We start from the raw sequence: 19160 nt of genomic DNA on the forward strand, positions 1-19160 counted from the left end.
CCCTGCCCGCTAGCGGAGCCAGTAAACCTATAACCAAAGGTGCCCTGGCTGCGACGGAAGGCTCCTTTCGTATCGTAAGGGAGGTGGCTGAGCAACGGGGAGGGGGTGGAGGAGGATCTCGGCGAAACACGGCGGGAGCGAGAAAAAGGGGGGAGGGATGGCCTACTCCTCCCCGCCTCACCAACTACCCGCATGGAGACCCGGTACCTCATATGGTCGCCCTATACCCCCCGCTGGAGGACCCCCGGTCACCTCCGAAAGTGTGAGGGAAGGCGATGAGGTTGTCATAACAACCAAGGGGTCCCCCAGCTCCTCCCTATATCAGAGGGAGGGAGGGAAGGGGCAGGGAAAGGTGCTATGGAACACGTGACCGCAAGTGGCCTAGGCCGCGAGCAACACAACCGTGGAAGGGCCACGTGAACCAAGCTGTACCAATACATGGAACAAGCACCTAGGCTAGCCTAACACCCTAAATAAATAATAATAAATATACATCGAAGGTGGAAGAGACACTTTTATAAAAGAGAAAGAAGCCCAGGAGGAGGCAGACTGTTCCAAGAAACAGAGCCTACTCGAGCCAGCGATAGCCGATGTAGAGCAAGAGCCGGGATGCTGGGCCGGAAAATAATAATAGCCCTAAATACCAAGCTAAGAGAATGGTAGGAGGGCTGAACTAGCTAAAACTCGATGTAAAACAATGAATGTGATAAAGTAAGCCCATAAGTATAAGAAGTCCCAGTATGGAGGACCGGGAATTCTTACGAGACGGCATGGCCGCCACGAGACAACCGGGGAACCGTATATGACCTATTAAGAGGAAAATACTGGTACCCGGAAGATAAAACTAAGGTAAAATGTTACTTATGAGTTACTTAACTTAGCCGTGGCAATTGCAGAGCGTTCCATCGTAATAGTACGGATAAAATCCAATAAAGCACGAGCACAAGAAATGGCGACTTGTCGCTGGCGCTAAAATTAAGGATGTCCGCTAGGGGCGCTGCTGTCCGTGGCGTCCTCTAGTAGTAGTAGTAGAGGTTGCATCGCCCGTTGGGTGGTATCAGCTCTCTCTTGGGGGGGATTCTGATAGGAAGTTCTAATTGGTGTTTGGCTCGTGGTAGTGTTCCACACTCGCCCCTTTATCATACCGACACTTCTTTTTAAGAGTGAGCGAGTCAGTTTTACTGACATTTTCTTAATTTTGTTTTTCTCTGGTAATTTTAGGCTAATTTTACCTAGAAAGAATGATATTAAGGATACTTTCATAGGCTGACACGAGCTGAGCCCAGAAATACAAAATTATACCCACCCTACCTCCCCTCAGGAGACAGACGGTATAGAAAAAATATGATAGAACATGGGAATGGTTCCTAGTCCTGCCACCCAGCGGCAGGTAAGTAGATCACCTGACCTACAGGTAGCGTGTGCGCGAAATTCGAATTTCTGTCGGACGACGGAGTCAAATAGCTAAGTATATATCTGCCAGGTAAGTATGTATAAAACTTTATTGTATCATAACAATATCATCTTTACTCAATGGTGATATTTACTTCAACAGCTTGATATTTTCTTCCTTTATTCTTTAAACTTGTTCCTCCCTATCATGCATTGTTTAAAACCTGGATTCTGTAGAGGAAAGAAAGGTAACTGACAATGCAGGTAATACTTATAGGAGTGCATCATTATTTTGCCATGGTTCATCATAGTAAATGGTGAATGGAAGAATGGAACATTGATTCCAGCAGAACAGAATTTATATGCTGATTTAGATACTTAATGGGCAAGGACCTAGCCAGATTTAAATGTCATACAGTACTGAATTTTCTGTAGAAACATATTTCTTCAAGCTTTAGTAATATACAAAGAACTTGTGTAACATCTTGATTTGTAACATCACTTTCAGTAAAGATATTATATGAGTTGTATAAGACTGAAAAATTGTGGGAGAATTATTTATGAAAAAAATTGGATTTTCCATTTCATTTCAGGTCATAAAGAAGCTGTATATTGTGTGTGTTACAGTCGAGATGGGAAGCGATTTGCTTCAGGAAGTGCGGATAGAAGTGTTATTATATGGACTTCAAAACTAGAGGGCATTTTAAAGTATTCGTAAGTTTGTCAAGTGGCCTTACCATTTTCGTTTGTTTTTTAATGTACATTTTAAGCTGCTTACCTGCTATAGTAATCACATTTTTATACAACAATACTTAGCCATAAACTTATTAGTACTATGTATATTGTTTGGATTTATGTATGTATAACTTTGTAAATGTCTGAGATGGTCATTTAACAGAATTGTATTAATTATATCTGTGGATGAGACTAAAGCATAATAATTTCTGATAACACTGTACATATTTAGATTGTTTATAAAGCAGCAACACAAATTTGAAAGCAAATTCCAAGTTTATTGAGCTTAATAAGTTGTGGCAGAGGAATATATTCTATCAAAAGCCTTATTACATTAGAATTGTCTAGAGTTGATGGTGGTGGCTTACTCATGAAGCTTTGGGAAAAAGACCCTTTAAAACAATAGTAATGTTGATTTCTAGATTTTTTGTTGTTTTAATTAAACAATACAGGTGAAATCATTCTCTTTAATTTCAGACATAATGATGCAATACAGTGCTTATCTTATAATCCAGTTTCACATCAGTTAGCCTCATGTGCTCTAAGTGATTTTGGCTTATGGTCACCGGAACAGAAGAGTGTACAAAAATATAAGGTTAGTTTGATTCAGTTTTTTGGTGAAAAAACTTATTAACTCATTTGCTGCATTGAACAAATCTCCTCAGTCATTAAAAGGTCTCATCCATGACATGGGACTGATTTCCTCAGTCAGCTTCTTTTGGTATTAGTTAGGCAGTTTGATACAGATTTTGCATTTCCCTTATCATTGTTAAAAGCTTTTGTCTATATTTTTGCAACAAATGGCAAAATTTGATTTCCAACTTACAGGATAATCTCAGGACAAGGGCTAGACCTTCAGTACCCATCTAAATGCCATGGAGGGATGAGTTCTCTCTTAATAATAAAATAGTACAGAAGTTTTTCTTTGGAAATGACAATGATAGTCGTAGACCTGAACAGTCAGATAGTTGTGATAGTGACAGTAGTGACTATTGCGATTATTATATAGTTATAGACCAACCTACCTTAGATAATTTTTTTCAGAGATGATAATAAATCAGAGAAAATAACAGAGGAGGAAGCAGATTTGTCAAGTACCAGAGATGGTGTTAGTACTGGTAAACAAAGAAAATATGATAAAATTTCCAAATGGAAGACCATTGAAGATTCAGTTTGAGAAAAAATTGGTGCTATGAAATTTTTTGTAGAAATAATAAATTATCGTTGTATACAGAATGGCTAGTCTGTTTGATTTTTTTCTAAGGATTTCCAGATGAAATTTTTGGCCAAGATCAAGCGTTCAGTGTTTGTAATAAAGATTTTCAAAATGATTAACAAAACTGATGTTGCGTTACTCCATCCTTGAAGTATTGCACTGAAAGGAAACATGAATAAAATATACGTACATAATTCAGTATTTGAATAATTACTGACATATCATTTGCATTACTTAGGCAAAAATTGCTGATAACCGAAAATCGGTGATTTTCAGCACTTATTGGATTTTAGCGCTAATGGCACCTCTGTTAGGTATGTATCGCCACCAATACTCTATTATAGGCACTGATAGCCAGAAATTGGTACATTTCGACACCAAAAATCTGTTTTCGCTGGTAGACAAGCCTCATAAAATGGCACAATGCAATTTTTTAACAGTATAAATACATAGTAACTACGTTACAACAAAGAATTAAAGTGCAAAGGATTCCTCCTAAGGAAGAGTGATCCACGATCTATCAACATTGAACAAGCGCATTGTTTGCCAAAATTTTTGCATGACTACTGTTGCCCAAGTATGTTCAATTATTCTTAGGAATTGTCATATCAATTTCCTGGAGCTGATGGCTGTCTTAAGTTTCTCAAAAACTTAATCTTCCAGAAGAGACGCACATTTTCTTATCCTAGACAACATAACTGCAATGTCCTGCATCAAAAGGTCAGGATCACCTTCAGATGGTGCAAACAAGGAAGTAGTACCTGTCTGCAGTTAACCTCGCAGGATCTCTTATATAATAGCAGACTCTATCAAGGAAACTGACAGCCTTAATAGAGTGGATGTTGGATGACCACTCTTTTCAATCAATATCCAACATGCTTCCGCAACTGTAAGTGGACCTGTTCACCACATACAAAAATTGCAAACTGCCAGTATATGTGTATGTGAACTTGGATAACCAAGCAACAGCCAAAGGTGCCTTCCGATAAGACTGGAGCAAATGGAGGACGATATATTTTTTTCCTCCATTTTCCCAGAAAACTAAGGTTTTGAGGAAACTTCTAATCTTCGAAGGAACAGCTTACTTACTAGCCCCAAATTGGCCAAACAGGCATTAGTTCTTATTACGTACTTCAACAATGGGTGAAGAGATCATTTCCACTACCGTTCACTGTTCAGTAAGGAGGAAAGTCGTCTACGCATCCTCCTTTCTGAACGGAGACCTTCATGTGGATTTTTTCAAGTATTATCTACCATGAAAATTATCCACCCAACATTGCTAGGTACCTAGTGTAAAAGTTATGGACATTATCTATTCAAGAATACCAGTCTGTATGGAAGATATGGTTTGATTGTATCCATACTGAGAACCCATTTGAGATTTCTATGGAAACACTTAAATATTCTTACATGTATACCTTTTGAAGACAAACACCTTGGGGTTACAACAGTCATAGCATACAAGGCAGATTAACGGAACCCTTGCTTTATGGATTCAGGATTGACTCTAGTAAAGAAGTTGTCACTTCCCTGGTCTTTTGCACTACAAAGACCTGCTCCCAAAAGGCTTCCAATTACTTGGTGCCTGAACAAGGTGCTTAGACTTCTGTCAACCCTTCAATTCAGCAGATCCAATACAACCACCGGTCACATGCTACAAAAGGTGATCTTGATTCTATTAGTATCATGAGCTCGTATTAGTGAACTGGGCTCTCTTAGATGGGGACGATACATCACGCAATCAGCTGATCGTCAATTATTATTGGCCTCTGGCTTATCATTCCTGGCCAGGAAGGAGGATCTTTTAAGAAGGAAATCTGTTCTGATAAGAAAAATCCAATTAAGCAGACAAAACAATATGCTCGATTGAAGCACTTAAGGTTTACTTAGAGTCGTGGCATACATCCCAAGAGGTGTGATTTTCCTACACCTTAACACTCATACATAAACCACCTTCTCTACCAGAGCTGAGAATAATTTTAGTGTCCCTTATCGAAAAGGCAAACCCACACTTATTTCCTAGGTCACATGATATTAGGAAAGTAAGTATGTCGTTGACCTTCAGAAATGTTTCTTTAGAAGAAGTCTGAATGTACAGGGTTGTAATCAGAGTCGGTATTCTTAAAACATTACTGCCATGAGCTCAAACAAAATTCGACTGCACTGTGTATCAGTAAGTGGTATAGTTAGTCTTGACCCCATAGGCACTTCAATGGAAAACCTGGGGTCTTCCTAACTGGTGGGTATGCCGACTAGCACTGGGGAAGGTTTTACAATGTATTGCAACCATACCCAGCATGCTTAGGTAAGTCACTGTAGAACTTTACCCTAAAAACAGAAGTTTGTATTTAGTTTTTGTTCTTTGTTATCAAAACTTTAAGGCATTTAGAATAAAAAATGGGGCCATGAAACTTGTGGCTTGATCTCAGGCCAAAAATGTTTTTGGGTTGTTGGGATTCAGGTTTGAGAGCTTTTTGCCACTTGCCAATTTCTTTGTAAAGCTCCTTAAGGACACAAGAAGTGACTACAGTATCAAAAATGGGTTTTAGTGTGGGAAAAACCTATTTTTGGTAGTTGCTGTTGAGTTCTCAAAACTTCTCTGATGAAAAGGCATGGGATTTGGGTAAGGGATCATCCTGCATTGACCAACAGAAAGTAATGTCTTCTTGGTATCTTACTAGGCTGTATGTAAACAATATGGCAGACACACATGTGCACAATGGTCATTAACCCCTTCTTGCAGGTTTGACATAGAAAAATTGAGTTCAGCTCGCTAAGGATAAGGGAATATGCCATTTATACTTCATCACTTGTTATAATTTTTATCATTACAACACAATACCCGGCTACGAGACTGGATAAAGGAAAATTCTTTGATATTACTCTGGTTGACCTGGAGCTCTTGTAGGCCATGGAAGGGTAACTCCTTTAGGACTCAACAGCCACCACCAAAAATAGGCTTTTCCTACTTCAAAACCTGTTATTTTAAAATAAATGACATCCTAATTTTTCAAACATCTAACTCACCTGGTAGTTATATATATAGCTTACGTCCCTGACGTCACGGCAGAATTTCAAAACTCGCGGCAATCGCCGATTGGGTAGTCAGGTGCACCACCTGTGCGCCCTCTACCCAGGTACGTGGAACCGTTCCAACTATTCCTCAGATCTTCCCTGCCGCCGCTACGGTGACATCGTTGGAACTTTGCTCGCTAGCCCGTGTCTTTTGCAGTATTATTTGGTGAAGTACACTTTGGCTTTGGCTTTCGCTTGAATTGGATTTTGATTTTGGATTTTCCTTGACTTTCGTTTCGATATTGTTGGTTTGACCTTTGCTTGTTTTTTATCTCTCTTTTTGATTTCTCATCATGACTGATTCTGCTTCAAGTTTGAGAATGTGTGTGAAAGGTTGCAAGACTAGACTTGCTAAATCCTCTTTAGATCCTCATTCTATTTGTAGTAAATGCAGAGGAAAAGTTTGTGAGATAGGTGATAGATGTAATGAATGTGTGGGCTTGCCTGAGACTGAATGGATTGAATATTACCGCTATGTGCGCAAATTAGAGAAGGATAGGATAAGGAGAGCGAAGAAGACCTTGTCTCGCTCGTCCATAGACAGTCAAGGAATAGATAGTTCTCTATCCCTCAATCCTATTGATCCTCCTCCTGTTGTATCATTACCAAATCCAGTTTCAGAAACAGGTAAAAGTCCATCATTACAGGACATGATGACGGCCATTCAAGCCCTTGGTCAACGGGTAGAATCCCTGGCACAAGACAGGGATAAATTATGGTCTAATATGAGAGATATTAAAGTGAATAGTGAAATTAGTGCAAGTGCAGTGGAGGGTGCGGCCGCTCGGACTTGTCGTGCTCCTAGTCCTAGACCTCTTCCAAGCTCACCAACCCCTGTGAGAAGGAAAGTCGACCGACGAAGGGAGGTGAGAGGTTTTAGCTCCCGAGCGGTCGTCCCCTCGAGCGTACCTGTAGACGATCCCCAGGACTTTCACCCTCGTTATAGGAAAGGCGAGGTTAAAGTGTTTTCTTCGTTGTCTGACGACGCAGTACCCAGACGGGGCTGGCGTCAGACTTCGAATCCAGACCCATTAAAAAGAAAATACCAGGACGCCGAGCGTCTTGATACTGGACGCCAGGACGAAAAACGTCAAGAGCGTCCAGGATGTAGTCATTGGAGCAGCCCGGAGCGCTTCCCTTCAAGTTCCGATATTTGCTCTCCTACCAAATTAAGACGTAAGACGTCGCACAGGCGACCATTGTCTTTGGTAGGAGGCAAGGAAATATTGGAAAGGAGGAAACCTTCGGTGCAAACTGCAACTCCGGATCGTTTCTCTTTCGATTCCGATGCTTGCTCTCCTGCCAAATCAAGACGCAAAATGTCGCACAGGCGGCCGTCGTCTTTGGCAGGAAGGTAAGGAAGGATCGGACGAAGGAAGACTTTCGACGGGTGCGTGCTGCAACTCCTGATCGCTCCCCTTTCGTCTCCGATGTTTGCTCTCCTACCAATATAAGACGCAAGATACCGCACAGGCGGCCGTCGTCTTTGGTAGGAGTAAAGGAAGCATCGGACGATTGGATGCCTTCAGTGCATGCTCCTGCTCCTCCTTCGGATTGGCATTCTTCAGGCCTTTCATCTCAAGACGAACAGAATGAAGAGAGAGAGATTGACTTTGCAACTTCTCTAGTCTGTCCCCAGCAGCAAGAAGCTCCGCAGTTTTCCGTACTGCAAGATTTTAAGCAGAAACTCTCCTCTCTTATGCAGTCATATCAACCTGCTACTCTTAGTGTTAAACGCCAGGACGAAAAACGTCTTAAAGCACGACGACAGGATGAAAAACGTCTTGAAGCAAGACGCCAGGACGAAAAACGTCTTGAAGCAAGATGCCAGGACGAAAAACGTCTTGAAGCAAGACGACAGGACGAAAAGTGTCTTGAAGCAAGACGCCAGCACGAAAAAAGTCTTGAAGGAAGACACCAGGACGAAAAACGTCCTGAAGCAAGATGCCAGGACGAAAAACGTCTTGAAGCAAGACGCAAGGATGAAAAACGTCTTGAAGCAAGACGCCAGGACGAAAAACGTCATGAGACAGGACGCCAGGACGCCAGGCATCAAGGTACTGGATGACAAGACTCCAGGCATCAAGAAACTGGAAAGCAGGATGCACAAATGAAACATGACATCGCTACATCAGTTATGTCTCAATCAGAAGAAAGGAATGAAGACATCCCCCATTCTCCTTTTGATCAGATGCAAGTCATTTCCGAGGAAGACAATCAAACAGATCTACAACCTTCAGCAGATCTTAAAAGGATTATGAAAGTTTTTGCGGAACTTTTTCCAGAAAGTTTTGTGCCAGCTGCCCCTCGTTCCCCACCTTCAGAGTTCACTCTAGGGAAGGCTTCTAGAGAATCCGATTTTACGAAGATGGTATTATCGCGCTCTTCGAAAAGAGCCTTGAAATTAATGAAGGAATGGATGGACTCTAAGAAAGACCAGGGAAAAACAGCTCTCTCATTTCCTCCGGCCAGATTAGCTTCCAGATCCAGCATATGGTACGATACTGGAGAAGTCCTAGGTTTGGGAGTTCCAGCTTCTTCCCATGGGGACTTCTCTAGTCTTGTGGACTCTCTCGTCGGACGGCCATGGGGAAGACGAAAGTGTGGGTGGTCTTCCACTGAAATGGACCACCTCCTCAAGGGATTTTTTAGAGCCTTCGAAGTCTTTAACTTCCTAGACTGGACTCTGGGTTCGTTGGGGAAGAAAAATTGAAAAATTGAAGTCTACCAAACGGAAGACTCGTTCACCTTATGTCATGCATTGACAAAGCGCTTCGAGACGGGGCTCGAACGAGCTAGCAGCCCTTTCTCAGCTGGAATCTTGAAGAAAAGGGCCCAATTTTGTTCGTTTCTTTCGAGTGGAGTAACGCTCACTCAGAGAGCGGACTGCTTTTCGCTCCCCTTTCGACTCATCTTTTCCGCATAGTTTTGGTAAAAGAAGTATCCTCAGCTCTGACCCAAAAAGCGACACAAGATCTGATGACTAAAGCAGCAAGGAGAGTTGTTCCGTCAAGTTTTGCAGGACAGAAACTCAAAGAAACCACTCCTCTACCACGTAGTTCTCGGCCCTTTTCGAGGTAGATCCCTCAGGAGAGGGAAATGCAAGAAACTATTACTCCAAGAAAAGAGGCTTCAGAGGAGGAAGTAATAAAGTCTGACAAAGATCTTCTTCAAGACAGTGGTAGGAGCCAGACTCAAAAATTTCTGGCAAACATGGGAGAAAAAGGGAGCAGATCCTTCGGTCTATTCAGCTTCTCAAAGAAGGATACAAGATCCCTTTCTGGAAAAAAACCCCCCTCCAATTCAGCAAAGGAAAGATCCCCGATCGATCTGTCAGCCAAGTACAGAGAGGAGTCCAAGACTCTAGCGATACAACAAGAGGTTTCTATGCTAATTCAGGAGGAGGCAATAGAAAGAGTTCGGAACTTGGAATCTCTGGGGTTTTACAATCGATTATTCCTGGTCCCCAAGAACTCGGGCGGATGGAGACTGATTTTGGACGTGAGTTCCCTGAATATTTTCGTGAAGAAAACAAAATTCACTATGGAGACTACGAAATCAGTTCTTGCTGCAGTCAGACGAGACGACTGGATGGTTTCGTTGGATCTCCAGGATGCTTGTTTTCACGTCCCGATCCACCCGAACTCCAGAAAGTATCTAAGATTTGTTTTCAAGACAGAAACATATCAATTCCGAGCTCTTTGTTTTGTTCTAAATACCGCACCTCAAATTTTCACAAAACTTATGAGCAACGTAGCAGCAATGCTACACAAGAAACGCATCAGAGCCTCATTGTATCTGGACGATTGGCTCCTCAGAGCCCATTCCTACGCCGACTGTCTGGAGAATCTTCAGAAAACAATTCGATTATCAGAAGACCTAGGCCTTCTGATAAACCACCAGAAATCCCAACTGATCCCATCCCAGGAAATCTTGTACTTGGGGATGAGGATTCAGAGTCAGGTTTTTCGGGCTTTTCCGTCCACATTGAGAACGGAACAAGCTTTAGAGAAAATAAGAAACTTCCTAAAGAAACAAAAGTGCTCTGCGAGGGAATGGATGAGCCTGCTGGGGACCCTTTCCTTGCTAGAACAGTTTGTCTCCTTGGGAAGACTGAACCTACGCCCTCTGCAGTTTCATCTAAATCAGCATTGGGACAAGAAGAAGACACTAAGAGTCAATGTGTATTCCCGTTTCGAACGACATGAAACACTATCTACAGTGGTGGAACGATCCCGTCAAGCTCCAGGAAGGCCTCTCCCTAGAGCAGAGGAACCCAGACCTAGTGTTGTTTTCCGACGCATCGGACTCGGGCTGGGGAGCAACACTGGGGAAGTTAGAAGTCTCGGGCTTCTGGAACAAGGAGCAAGAAAAGTTCCACATCAATCTGAAAGAATTGACTGCAGTTTTCCTAGCTCTCAAGGAATTAGAGAGCGTAGTCCGGAACAAAGTGGTACAGGTCAACTCCGACAACACAACGGCGTTGGCCTACATCAGCAAACAAGGCGGGACACACTCAGAGTCTCTGTACAGAGCAGCAAGAGAACTGCTCCTCTGGACGAAAGGAAAAAACGTGATTCTGGTAACACGCTTCATTCAGGGAGAAAAGAATGTGAGAGCAGACATCCTGAGTTGCATAGATCTCTTTGCAACAGCGCAGACAAGACGGATGGAGACTTATTGTTCTCCAGTCCCAGACCCCAAAGCAATCCACATAGATGCGTTCCTTCTGAATTGGACACATCTAGACGTGTACGCCTTTCCCCCATTCAAAGTAGTACACAGAGTGTTGCAAAAGTTTGTGGCTCACGAAGGAACCAGGATGACTCTAGTGGCACCCTTCTGGCCGACAAGAGAATGGTTCACAGAGGTACTGGAATGGATGGTGGACACCCCAAGAAGCCTTCCGTTAAGAGTAGATCTACTCAAACAGCCCCACTTGGAAAGGTATCACCAAAACCTCCAAGCTCTTCAGCTAACTGCCTTCAGACTATCGAAAAACTCACAAGAGCTAGAGGATTTTCGAGGGAGGCAGCTAGTGCAATTGCAAGAGCAAGGAGGTCTTCAACCATTAAGGTATACCAATCGAAGTGGGAGACTTTTAGAGGATGGTGCAGGAACAACTCTATTTCCTCTTCCAGTACCTCTGTGACTCAGATAGCAGATTTTCTGCTATACCTCAAGAAGAGGACGGTAACCGTTTTCTGCTTCTACTATCAAGGGTTATAGGAGCATGCTAGCAGCTGTCTTCAGGCATAGAAACCTTAATCTATCTGATAATAAGGATCTACAAGATCTTCTTCGATCCTTCGAGACAACTAAGGAAAGAATACAATCCTCAACATCTTGGAATTTGGATGTAGTCCTCAAGTTTCTCATGAGTGACAGTTTCGAACCCTTACAGGAAACATCCTTTAAGGACCTCACCATGAAAACTCTCTTCCTGATTAGCCTAGCAACAGCAAAGAGGGTCAGCAAAATCCATGCCTTCAGCAAAACTGTAGGTTTCAGACAGGGCAAAGCCATCTGCTCGCTACAGTTGGGATTCCTAGCCAAAACGAACGCCCCTCTCAACCCTGGCCCAAGTCATTCGAAATTCCGAACCTCTCGGATCTCACGGGTGAGGAAGCAGAGAGAGTTCTTTGTCCGGTAAGGTCTCTGAGGCATTACTTGGAGAGAACAAGACAATTACGTGGCACTTCAGAAGGGCTTTGGTGTTCGGTCAAGAAGCCCTCTCTGCAGATGTCGAAGAATGCGCTATCCTTTTTTATAATAAGGCAATTAACTTAGGGAAGCGCATTCAGCATGTACTGAAGCGGATATGAAGCTACTTAAAGTTAAGACTCACGAGGTTAGAGCCGTAGCAACCTCGGTAGCATTTAAACAAAATAAATCCCTTCAGAATATCCTGGACGCAACATTCTGGAGGAGCAAGTCAGTTTTTGCGTCGCACTATCTTACGCAAGTGCAAACTTTGTATGAGGACTGCTACACACTGGGTCCGTTTGTAGCAGCTCTTTCAGTAGTGGGAAAAGGGTCTACCCCTTAAAACCCATAATCCAATACTCTTTTTCTTATCTTGGAACTATTGAAAAGTTATGGTTGTTTGTGGAGACTGGATGCAGTCTTCCACAATCATTGATCTTTAGTCAGGTGATCAACTCGTTCCTTAGTAGTGCCCGGAACAAGAGTATTGTAGGGAGTCTAGTCACATAGAGGTTTGACCGGTTGACAGTCTCCAAGAGGTCTTCAGCCCCCTGGGTGGATCGCTGGACCTCATAAGGAAAGCAGACACAATGAGACAGGATATCATTAAAGTCAGCTTCCTTAACAGGTACGAACCCGTAAAGTTTCGTTTTTAATTAACACTTACTATGTCAATTCCAATTGATGATAGCCTGTCTCCTGACCCTCCACCAAAGGTAGTTAATCAGCTATATATATAACTACCAGGTGAGTTAGATGTTTGAAAATGTTATTTCATGATAAAATAAATTTTTGAACATACTCACCTGGTAGTTATATATAATTAATTCCCACCCTCCTCCCCCTCTAAGGCCTATGGGCATGGAAGATCTGAGGAATAGTTGGAACGGTTCCACGTACCTGGGTAGAGGGCGCACAGGTGGTGCACCTGACTACCCAATCGGCGATTGCCGCGAGTTTTGAAATTCTGCCGTGACGTCAGGGACGTAAGCTATATATATAACTACCAGGTATGTTCAAAAATTTATTTTATCATGAAAATAACATTTTTTCTATTTTATATGCTAAGCTTCATTAATGTAGTAATGTACATTGTGTTTTAGTTTACACCATATTTTAGAATACTATAGACATGTAGTTCATGTACTACAGTAATTGTGGAGTTTTGTGTTGTTGGTGGGCATCAATATTTGTGTGAGAGAAGCCATTTAAAATATGATAATTGATTTTCAGATCACCAGTAGAATTTACAGCTGTGCTTGGACTAATGATGGTGTTTATTTGGCTCTTGGCTTGGCAAATGGAACTGTGTCCATTAGGAACAAGGTTGGTATTTTTTTTTACAACTGTGCTTGATTTAATTTTGCTAATGATTAACAATTATTACATTAAGCCAGGAAGTGTTACTGATGATAGAAAGAATCAGCATTTCATCATTGTTCATATGCAAACAAACCTTTTATCTTAAAAATAGGATAATTTTTAGCGCCTAGCTAGATCCGGTTAAATTGCAGATGAAAGCAAGGAATCTTGTGAGATCTGGTAATGCGTGCATATATCGGGTGAAGAGTGGTCAAGGACCACACACCCACGCCACAGTGTCAGTCTTTTCTAAACTGCCTGGACGAGAGTTGTGGTTGACCTCTCTCGGCCTTTACCCAGTTCATTGAATGTTTTCGCTTGTGTTTCTGTGTGTATGTGTTTTTATTATGGCTTCTTCTGCTCCTTCTTGTCCTCATCAACGTGTGTGCCCTGGAACTCCAGGTTTTCCATGTTCTCGTTTTTTGGCTTCGTCAGCGATGGATCCTCACAGAACTTGTAGTAGGCGCCATTCTAATGTTTGTACCATAACGAATCCCTGCACGGGATGCCATGTGTGGCCTAGAGAGCAATAGAAGTTATTTTATAGTAAAAGGGAGCATCGTAGAGTTTCTATTCTTCCTTCATGGGAGGGTTTTTCTTTTCCTCTTCCCGAAGCTTCGTCTCCTGCCGCTGTCATACCCCATGCTAGTGTTGTGCCTTTGCCCCCTTCCTTTTCTTCCATTGATTCGGTGTTGGAAGTATTGGGAGGCCCTCAGGTTGATTTATGTAATGTTGCCCCCTCTTCCTCAGGAGTTAATTTGATTCCTGAGAGGGAGGAGGCTTTTTCATCAGTTTCTTTAATTTCAGATTCGGAGGCATCCATAATGGCAGTGTTCTGGGGGATGCTTGGGCTACTGGGTCCACCCTCCTTGGAGGGTTTGTTGACATACTTCTTGGATGCTGGCTACCCCCCTCCTCACGCTGTCCAGGCCCTCCCCCTCCTCCTGGCCTCGTCTTCGTTGATAGCCGAGGTCAGCCACATTGTATTGCTCCGCCAGTGATGATTGCCACTTCTTCGAGTCAAGAGGGAACTGTGGCATCAGCCCCCGCTAGTGACATCACAGGATCAGCCATTTTGTATCCCTCCGCCAGTGGCGTCTGCTTCCCTTTTGGATCGAGGGGCAGCCGTGATGTCTTGCCGCTTGTGATGTCTCTTCCATCAATGACGTCACTCCGAGTTGTCTCTGTGGCACTGCCTTGCTCGTCTGTGTCGTCATCGTTTGCTGCCTTGACATCATCTCTGCCATCCAGTTCACTGTATCTCCCTTCCATGTCATCGACCCCTTCTCTTGCTGATCCATCTGAGGCTTTATGCCAGGTGGTTCTTAAGAGATTGGACTCTGTTTTAGAAGATAGGTTTGCTGCCATGTTGGCTGGGAGGACTAGAAGTTGTGTTGCCCTCACCTCCTGCAAAGAGGTTATGTAAGGAGCCAGTGCTTTCTTTCTCTCCTTCTCCCCCTTCTCCGCCGTGTCAGCGTATCAAACGTTGGAAGGCTAAGGACTTTACCCTTTCTTCACCTGCTAGTGAGGATTGGCACCCCCGTGTTCTTGCAAGTGTTGGTGTTACTGAGAGTGTTAGTGTTTCTTCCCCGGTGCGTTCTGTAGTGGCTGCTTCGTCCTCTGCATCGAGTCGCGAGTGTGTTGCAACCTCCCACGTTCGTGCACATGTTGCAGGTGCTTCCACATCTCCTTCTCCAGGGCCTATTCGTGACTGTAAGGATCTCAAGGCTCCTGTCTAGAGGTCGAAGGTTTGTGAACGCAGAGTTATTGCAGCAGGAGTGTTTGCCTGCCCCTCTTTCTGGTACTTCCAGGGGTTTGCCTCCGAGGGATTCTCGTTCTATTTCGAGTGTTTGAGATTCCTCACTTACGCATGAACGTGCGTCCACCCCACACATGATTGTACGCGGCCGTGTTCGAGAGTCACCTGTTGGGAGAGTGCGTAGTGATATACCTAGTGTTGTGGTTGGTTTGTCGCAGGAGTTGGCGCTTGGATCCAGCCCAGACAGGTTAGTTGGTGTTTCGGGCTGTTTGGGTGCTGGTTCTTCTGTTAATTTACAAGAGGAAGGCGCTGTAGATGAGCCTGCCCATCCTTCTCGTTGTCAGTCTCTGTTGCCAGAGCAGGAGGAGGGAAACACACAAAAATTTTTGTCTTCCTTTACAGAAGTTGTCAATCTCATTCATGGGTTCAACAATCTGGAGAGTAGGACTCAGGCTCGGTTCTCTTTCACTCCTTCCTGCTTGGAAGCCTTGCTGGGAGTTACGCAGGATCCCAAGTCATTGTTTCAACTTCCCTTGTTGGGGCATGTCCAGTTGGTCTTACATAAGGTTAACACCTCTGTTTCAGATCGGGACGGATTGCTTCACTCTAGGGGCTCTGCCAAGTTGCTTCCCTGCCTCTCACGAGGCATAGGAAGTACTATGCTATGAACTCTGCATATTTGATGTCATGTCAAGTGCATATTTGATGTCATGTCATCTTAACCTGGACGTCATTTGTTTGAAGCCGGGGTTGACCCTGGAGCAGGTGAGGTCAGTGGCTACGTCCTTGTCTCCACAGGATGCCTTAGCGTTGGAGTCTACCGCAGCCTCCATGTTGCAGAGTTTCTTGGTTGGACTTCTGGTTGGCGGTCATTGCCAAGATAGCTTCTGACAGGTCCTCAGAGGGGTTGGTGAGTGCTTCCTCTCTTGCCAGTTTGTTGCAGTCTGGGGGCAAGGCAATCTCATATCTTACTTACCTCAGTGTTAATTTATGGGCAAACCTTCTCCTGATTAGCAGAGACACGGCTTTATCTAGGATGGAAAGATTGGTTGACCTTGGTTCCTTGCTGCCATTGAGGAATGGGTATCGTTTGGAATCACAATTTCTGTTCATTTGGACTGAGTTGGAGGATGTGATAGACCGGCGCTGGGCTGACACCAAGGACAGACTAGTGCACCAGGCTGTTTTTAAGTCAAAGTCGTCTTTGGAGACGTCTGGCTCCTCCTCCTCCCCTGCCCAGCAGCAGTCATGAAGTTCATCGCCTGGTAGGCCGTCAAGGAGTTCGGTTTTGGCAGGGCCTCCCCGTTCATCCCAGCCTAGGTCAGGGGACCAACGTCCCTTTCGCTCCCGTTCTTTTAAGCCAAGAAGGGGCCCCAGGGGCAGAGGTAAAGGGGTCATCGGTAGGTCAGACACCTCTCCCTCTCCTGTGCCATGGGTGAGGGTTGTGCCTGGCAGGCCATTGGACCAAGTGGCAAAGTTATGGGGCAAAGTGGGTAGTAGATGTCCTTCGGGTGGGGTATCTACTGCCATTCAACTTCTCCCCCCCACCCTCGGACAAGCCTTTGCGCGGGGGTGTATCCCCCAGATCCTCTGAAGTTCTTGGCTCTCCGGGAGGAAGTGCAGAAGATGCTGGACAAGGATGTGATAGAGGATGTGGTGTGTCCGTCTCTGGGGTTTTACAGTCACATCTTCCTGGTGCCCAAGGTGTCGGGAGGTTGGTGGCCTGCAATCGACTTACCCACCTTGAATCTCTTCATCAGGAAGATGAGGTTCAAGGCAGAGACCCAGCGTTCAGTGTTGGCAGCTGTAAGGGAAGCCAACTTCATGCTTTTGATAGATTTGAAGGACGCATACTTCCAGATCCCTATTCATCTGATGTCCAGGAAGTTCCTTTGCTTCTCTCTCAGAGACAAGGTCTTCAAGTTCAAAGTCCTGTGCTTCAGGCTCACCACAGCCCCTCAAGTGTTCACAAGAGTCTTCTTTCTCATCTGAAGTTGGGCCCATGCTCAGGGGATCCGTTTGCTGAGGTATACCTTGACAATTGGTTGGTCTTGGCAGGTTTCAGGGAGAAGCTGCTGAAGGACAGAAATCGTCTGCTTTGGTTCTGTCTGGAACTGGGCATTGTGGTCAACCAAGAGAAGTCAAACATCGTACCCAGTCAAAGGATTCTCTACCTGGGCATGGTCACCAGTACGGTGGTTTCAAGAGTTTTCCCGTCGGATCAGAGGTTGGAGGAGTTATTAGTGGTGGCGTGTGACTTTCTTTTGGAACCACATCAGTCAGGTCATCAGTGGCAGGTTCTTCTGGGAATTTTTTCTTCCCTGCAGAACCTCGTCCCTCATGGGCGTCTTCATCTTCAGTCTCTACAATGGAGACTGGGGGAATTCTGGTCTCCGGCGGGGAACTCGCCCCTGTTAAGGGTTCCTCTGTCTCTGGAAGTGAGATAAGACCTTTGTTGGTGGTTGGACAACCAAAATTTCTTGAAGAGTGGTCCTCTGCATTCTCTCCCACTGGACTTGCTTCTGTTTTCAGACGCCTCCCTCGCAGGTTTTGGGGCTCATTTAGGTGGCCTCATTGCATCGAGCATTTGGAGTTTGGAGGACAAACGGCAGCATATCATCGTGTTGAAGTTGAAGGCAGTCTTTCTGGGTCTGAAGGAGTTTTGGGAGAAAGTGGAGGGTCATTCTGTCGTTCTCATGTTGGACAACACCACAATGGTCGCTTACATGAACGAGCAGGGAGCTCTGTTTTCACGTCAATTTCACGCCTTGACTGTCGAGGTTCACCAGTAGGCGGTCAGCTATTCAGTAGAGCTCTCAGCCAGGTATATCCTAGGCAAATGGAATGTGGTCTCAGACAAGCTCGGTCGTCGGGATCAGATCCTAGGCACAGAGTGGTCCCTTCATCAGGTAGTAGCAGACAAACTCTTCCAGGTTTGGGGGAGACCCATGCTGGACCATTTTGGGCACTGGTTCAACAGGAAACTGGAGATATTCTGTTCAGTGGTTCCAGATCCTCTAGCATTAGCAGAGGATGCGTTCCAACATCCCTGGGACAACCTGGAGATGTATGCCTTCCCTCTGTTTTGTTTGATCTATCAAGTCCTGAACAGGCTGATGAGTTTGCAGACTTTCATGATAACGTTGGTAGCCCCTATGTGGCCTCAGGCGGAATGGTTTCCATATCTGATGTCTTTGTTGTTGGAGGTTCCGAGGGAAATTCCCCCTTGGCGGCATCTCCTGTGTCAGCCGCTTGTAGAAAGGTTCCACCAGTTAGTAGAATCCCTGTCTCTTCATGGTTGGAGGCTATCAAGTATCTCCTCCAAGCAAGAGGCTTTTCTCAGAGAACAGCAGGGCATGTGTCCAGCAGTCTCAGAAGGTCGACCTCTGCAGTTTACCAAGGCAAATGGGCGATTTACTGTGATTGGTGTCATAAATGGGGTTTTTCTCCACTCACCTCTATTCAGCACATAGCAGACTTTTTAACCTTTCTCAGAGATGAGAAACGTTTGTCCGTTTCTGCCATTAGAGGCTACAGGGTGGACCTGAGTTTAGTGTTACATCTTAGAGGTATTGACATCTAATCCTGGGAACTTTCCTTGCTAGTTAAGGGGTTTGAGCAATCGACTTCTCCTAGGGAGATTAAGCCTCCAACATGGGATGTTTCTTTGGTTCTGAGAAGTTTCACTAAGGTTCCATATGAGCCTTTGCGTCGTTCATCTGCCAGGGACTTGACGCTCAAAACTGTTCTTCTCCTGGCCTTGGCATCTTCGAAGTTAGTGAGGGAGCTGCATGGTCTGAGCTATGATGTGAAGCACACCAGGTGTTGGGGGTCATCGTCCTTCGAATTTGTCCTGGAATTTGTTGCTAAGACCCATAATCCCTCTGTGCATGACGATAGGTTCACCTCCTTTTC

At 44.5% G+C, this 19160-nt stretch overlaps 2 protein-coding genes across 2 annotated transcripts in view; one reads left to right on the forward strand and one right to left on the reverse strand.

The window, feature by feature from the left end:
- Positions 1–14854, reverse strand: part of LOC135215938 (intraflagellar transport protein 122 homolog) — a 27813-nt gene extending 12959 nt beyond the window's left edge. Inside the window, exon 1 of the mRNA XM_064250892.1 lies at positions 14549–14854. Coding sequence (XP_064106962.1) covers positions 14549–14854 — 306 coding nt within the window. The remainder of the gene's footprint in view (positions 1–14548) is intronic.
- Positions 1–19160, forward strand: part of LOC135215640 (intraflagellar transport protein 122 homolog) — a gene marked incomplete in the record, with an annotated part of 235267 nt that overhangs the window by 43177 nt on the left and 172930 nt on the right. Inside the window, 3 exon segments of the mRNA XM_064250562.1 lie at positions 1986–2106; positions 2605–2722; positions 13358–13450. Coding sequence (XP_064106632.1) covers positions 1986–2106; positions 2605–2722; positions 13358–13450 — 332 coding nt within the window.

The sequence above is a fragment of the Macrobrachium nipponense genome, chromosome 5 (assembly GCF_015104395.2).
Source record: "Macrobrachium nipponense isolate FS-2020 chromosome 5, ASM1510439v2, whole genome shotgun sequence".
NCBI lineage: Eukaryota > Metazoa > Arthropoda > Malacostraca > Decapoda > Palaemonidae > Macrobrachium > Macrobrachium nipponense.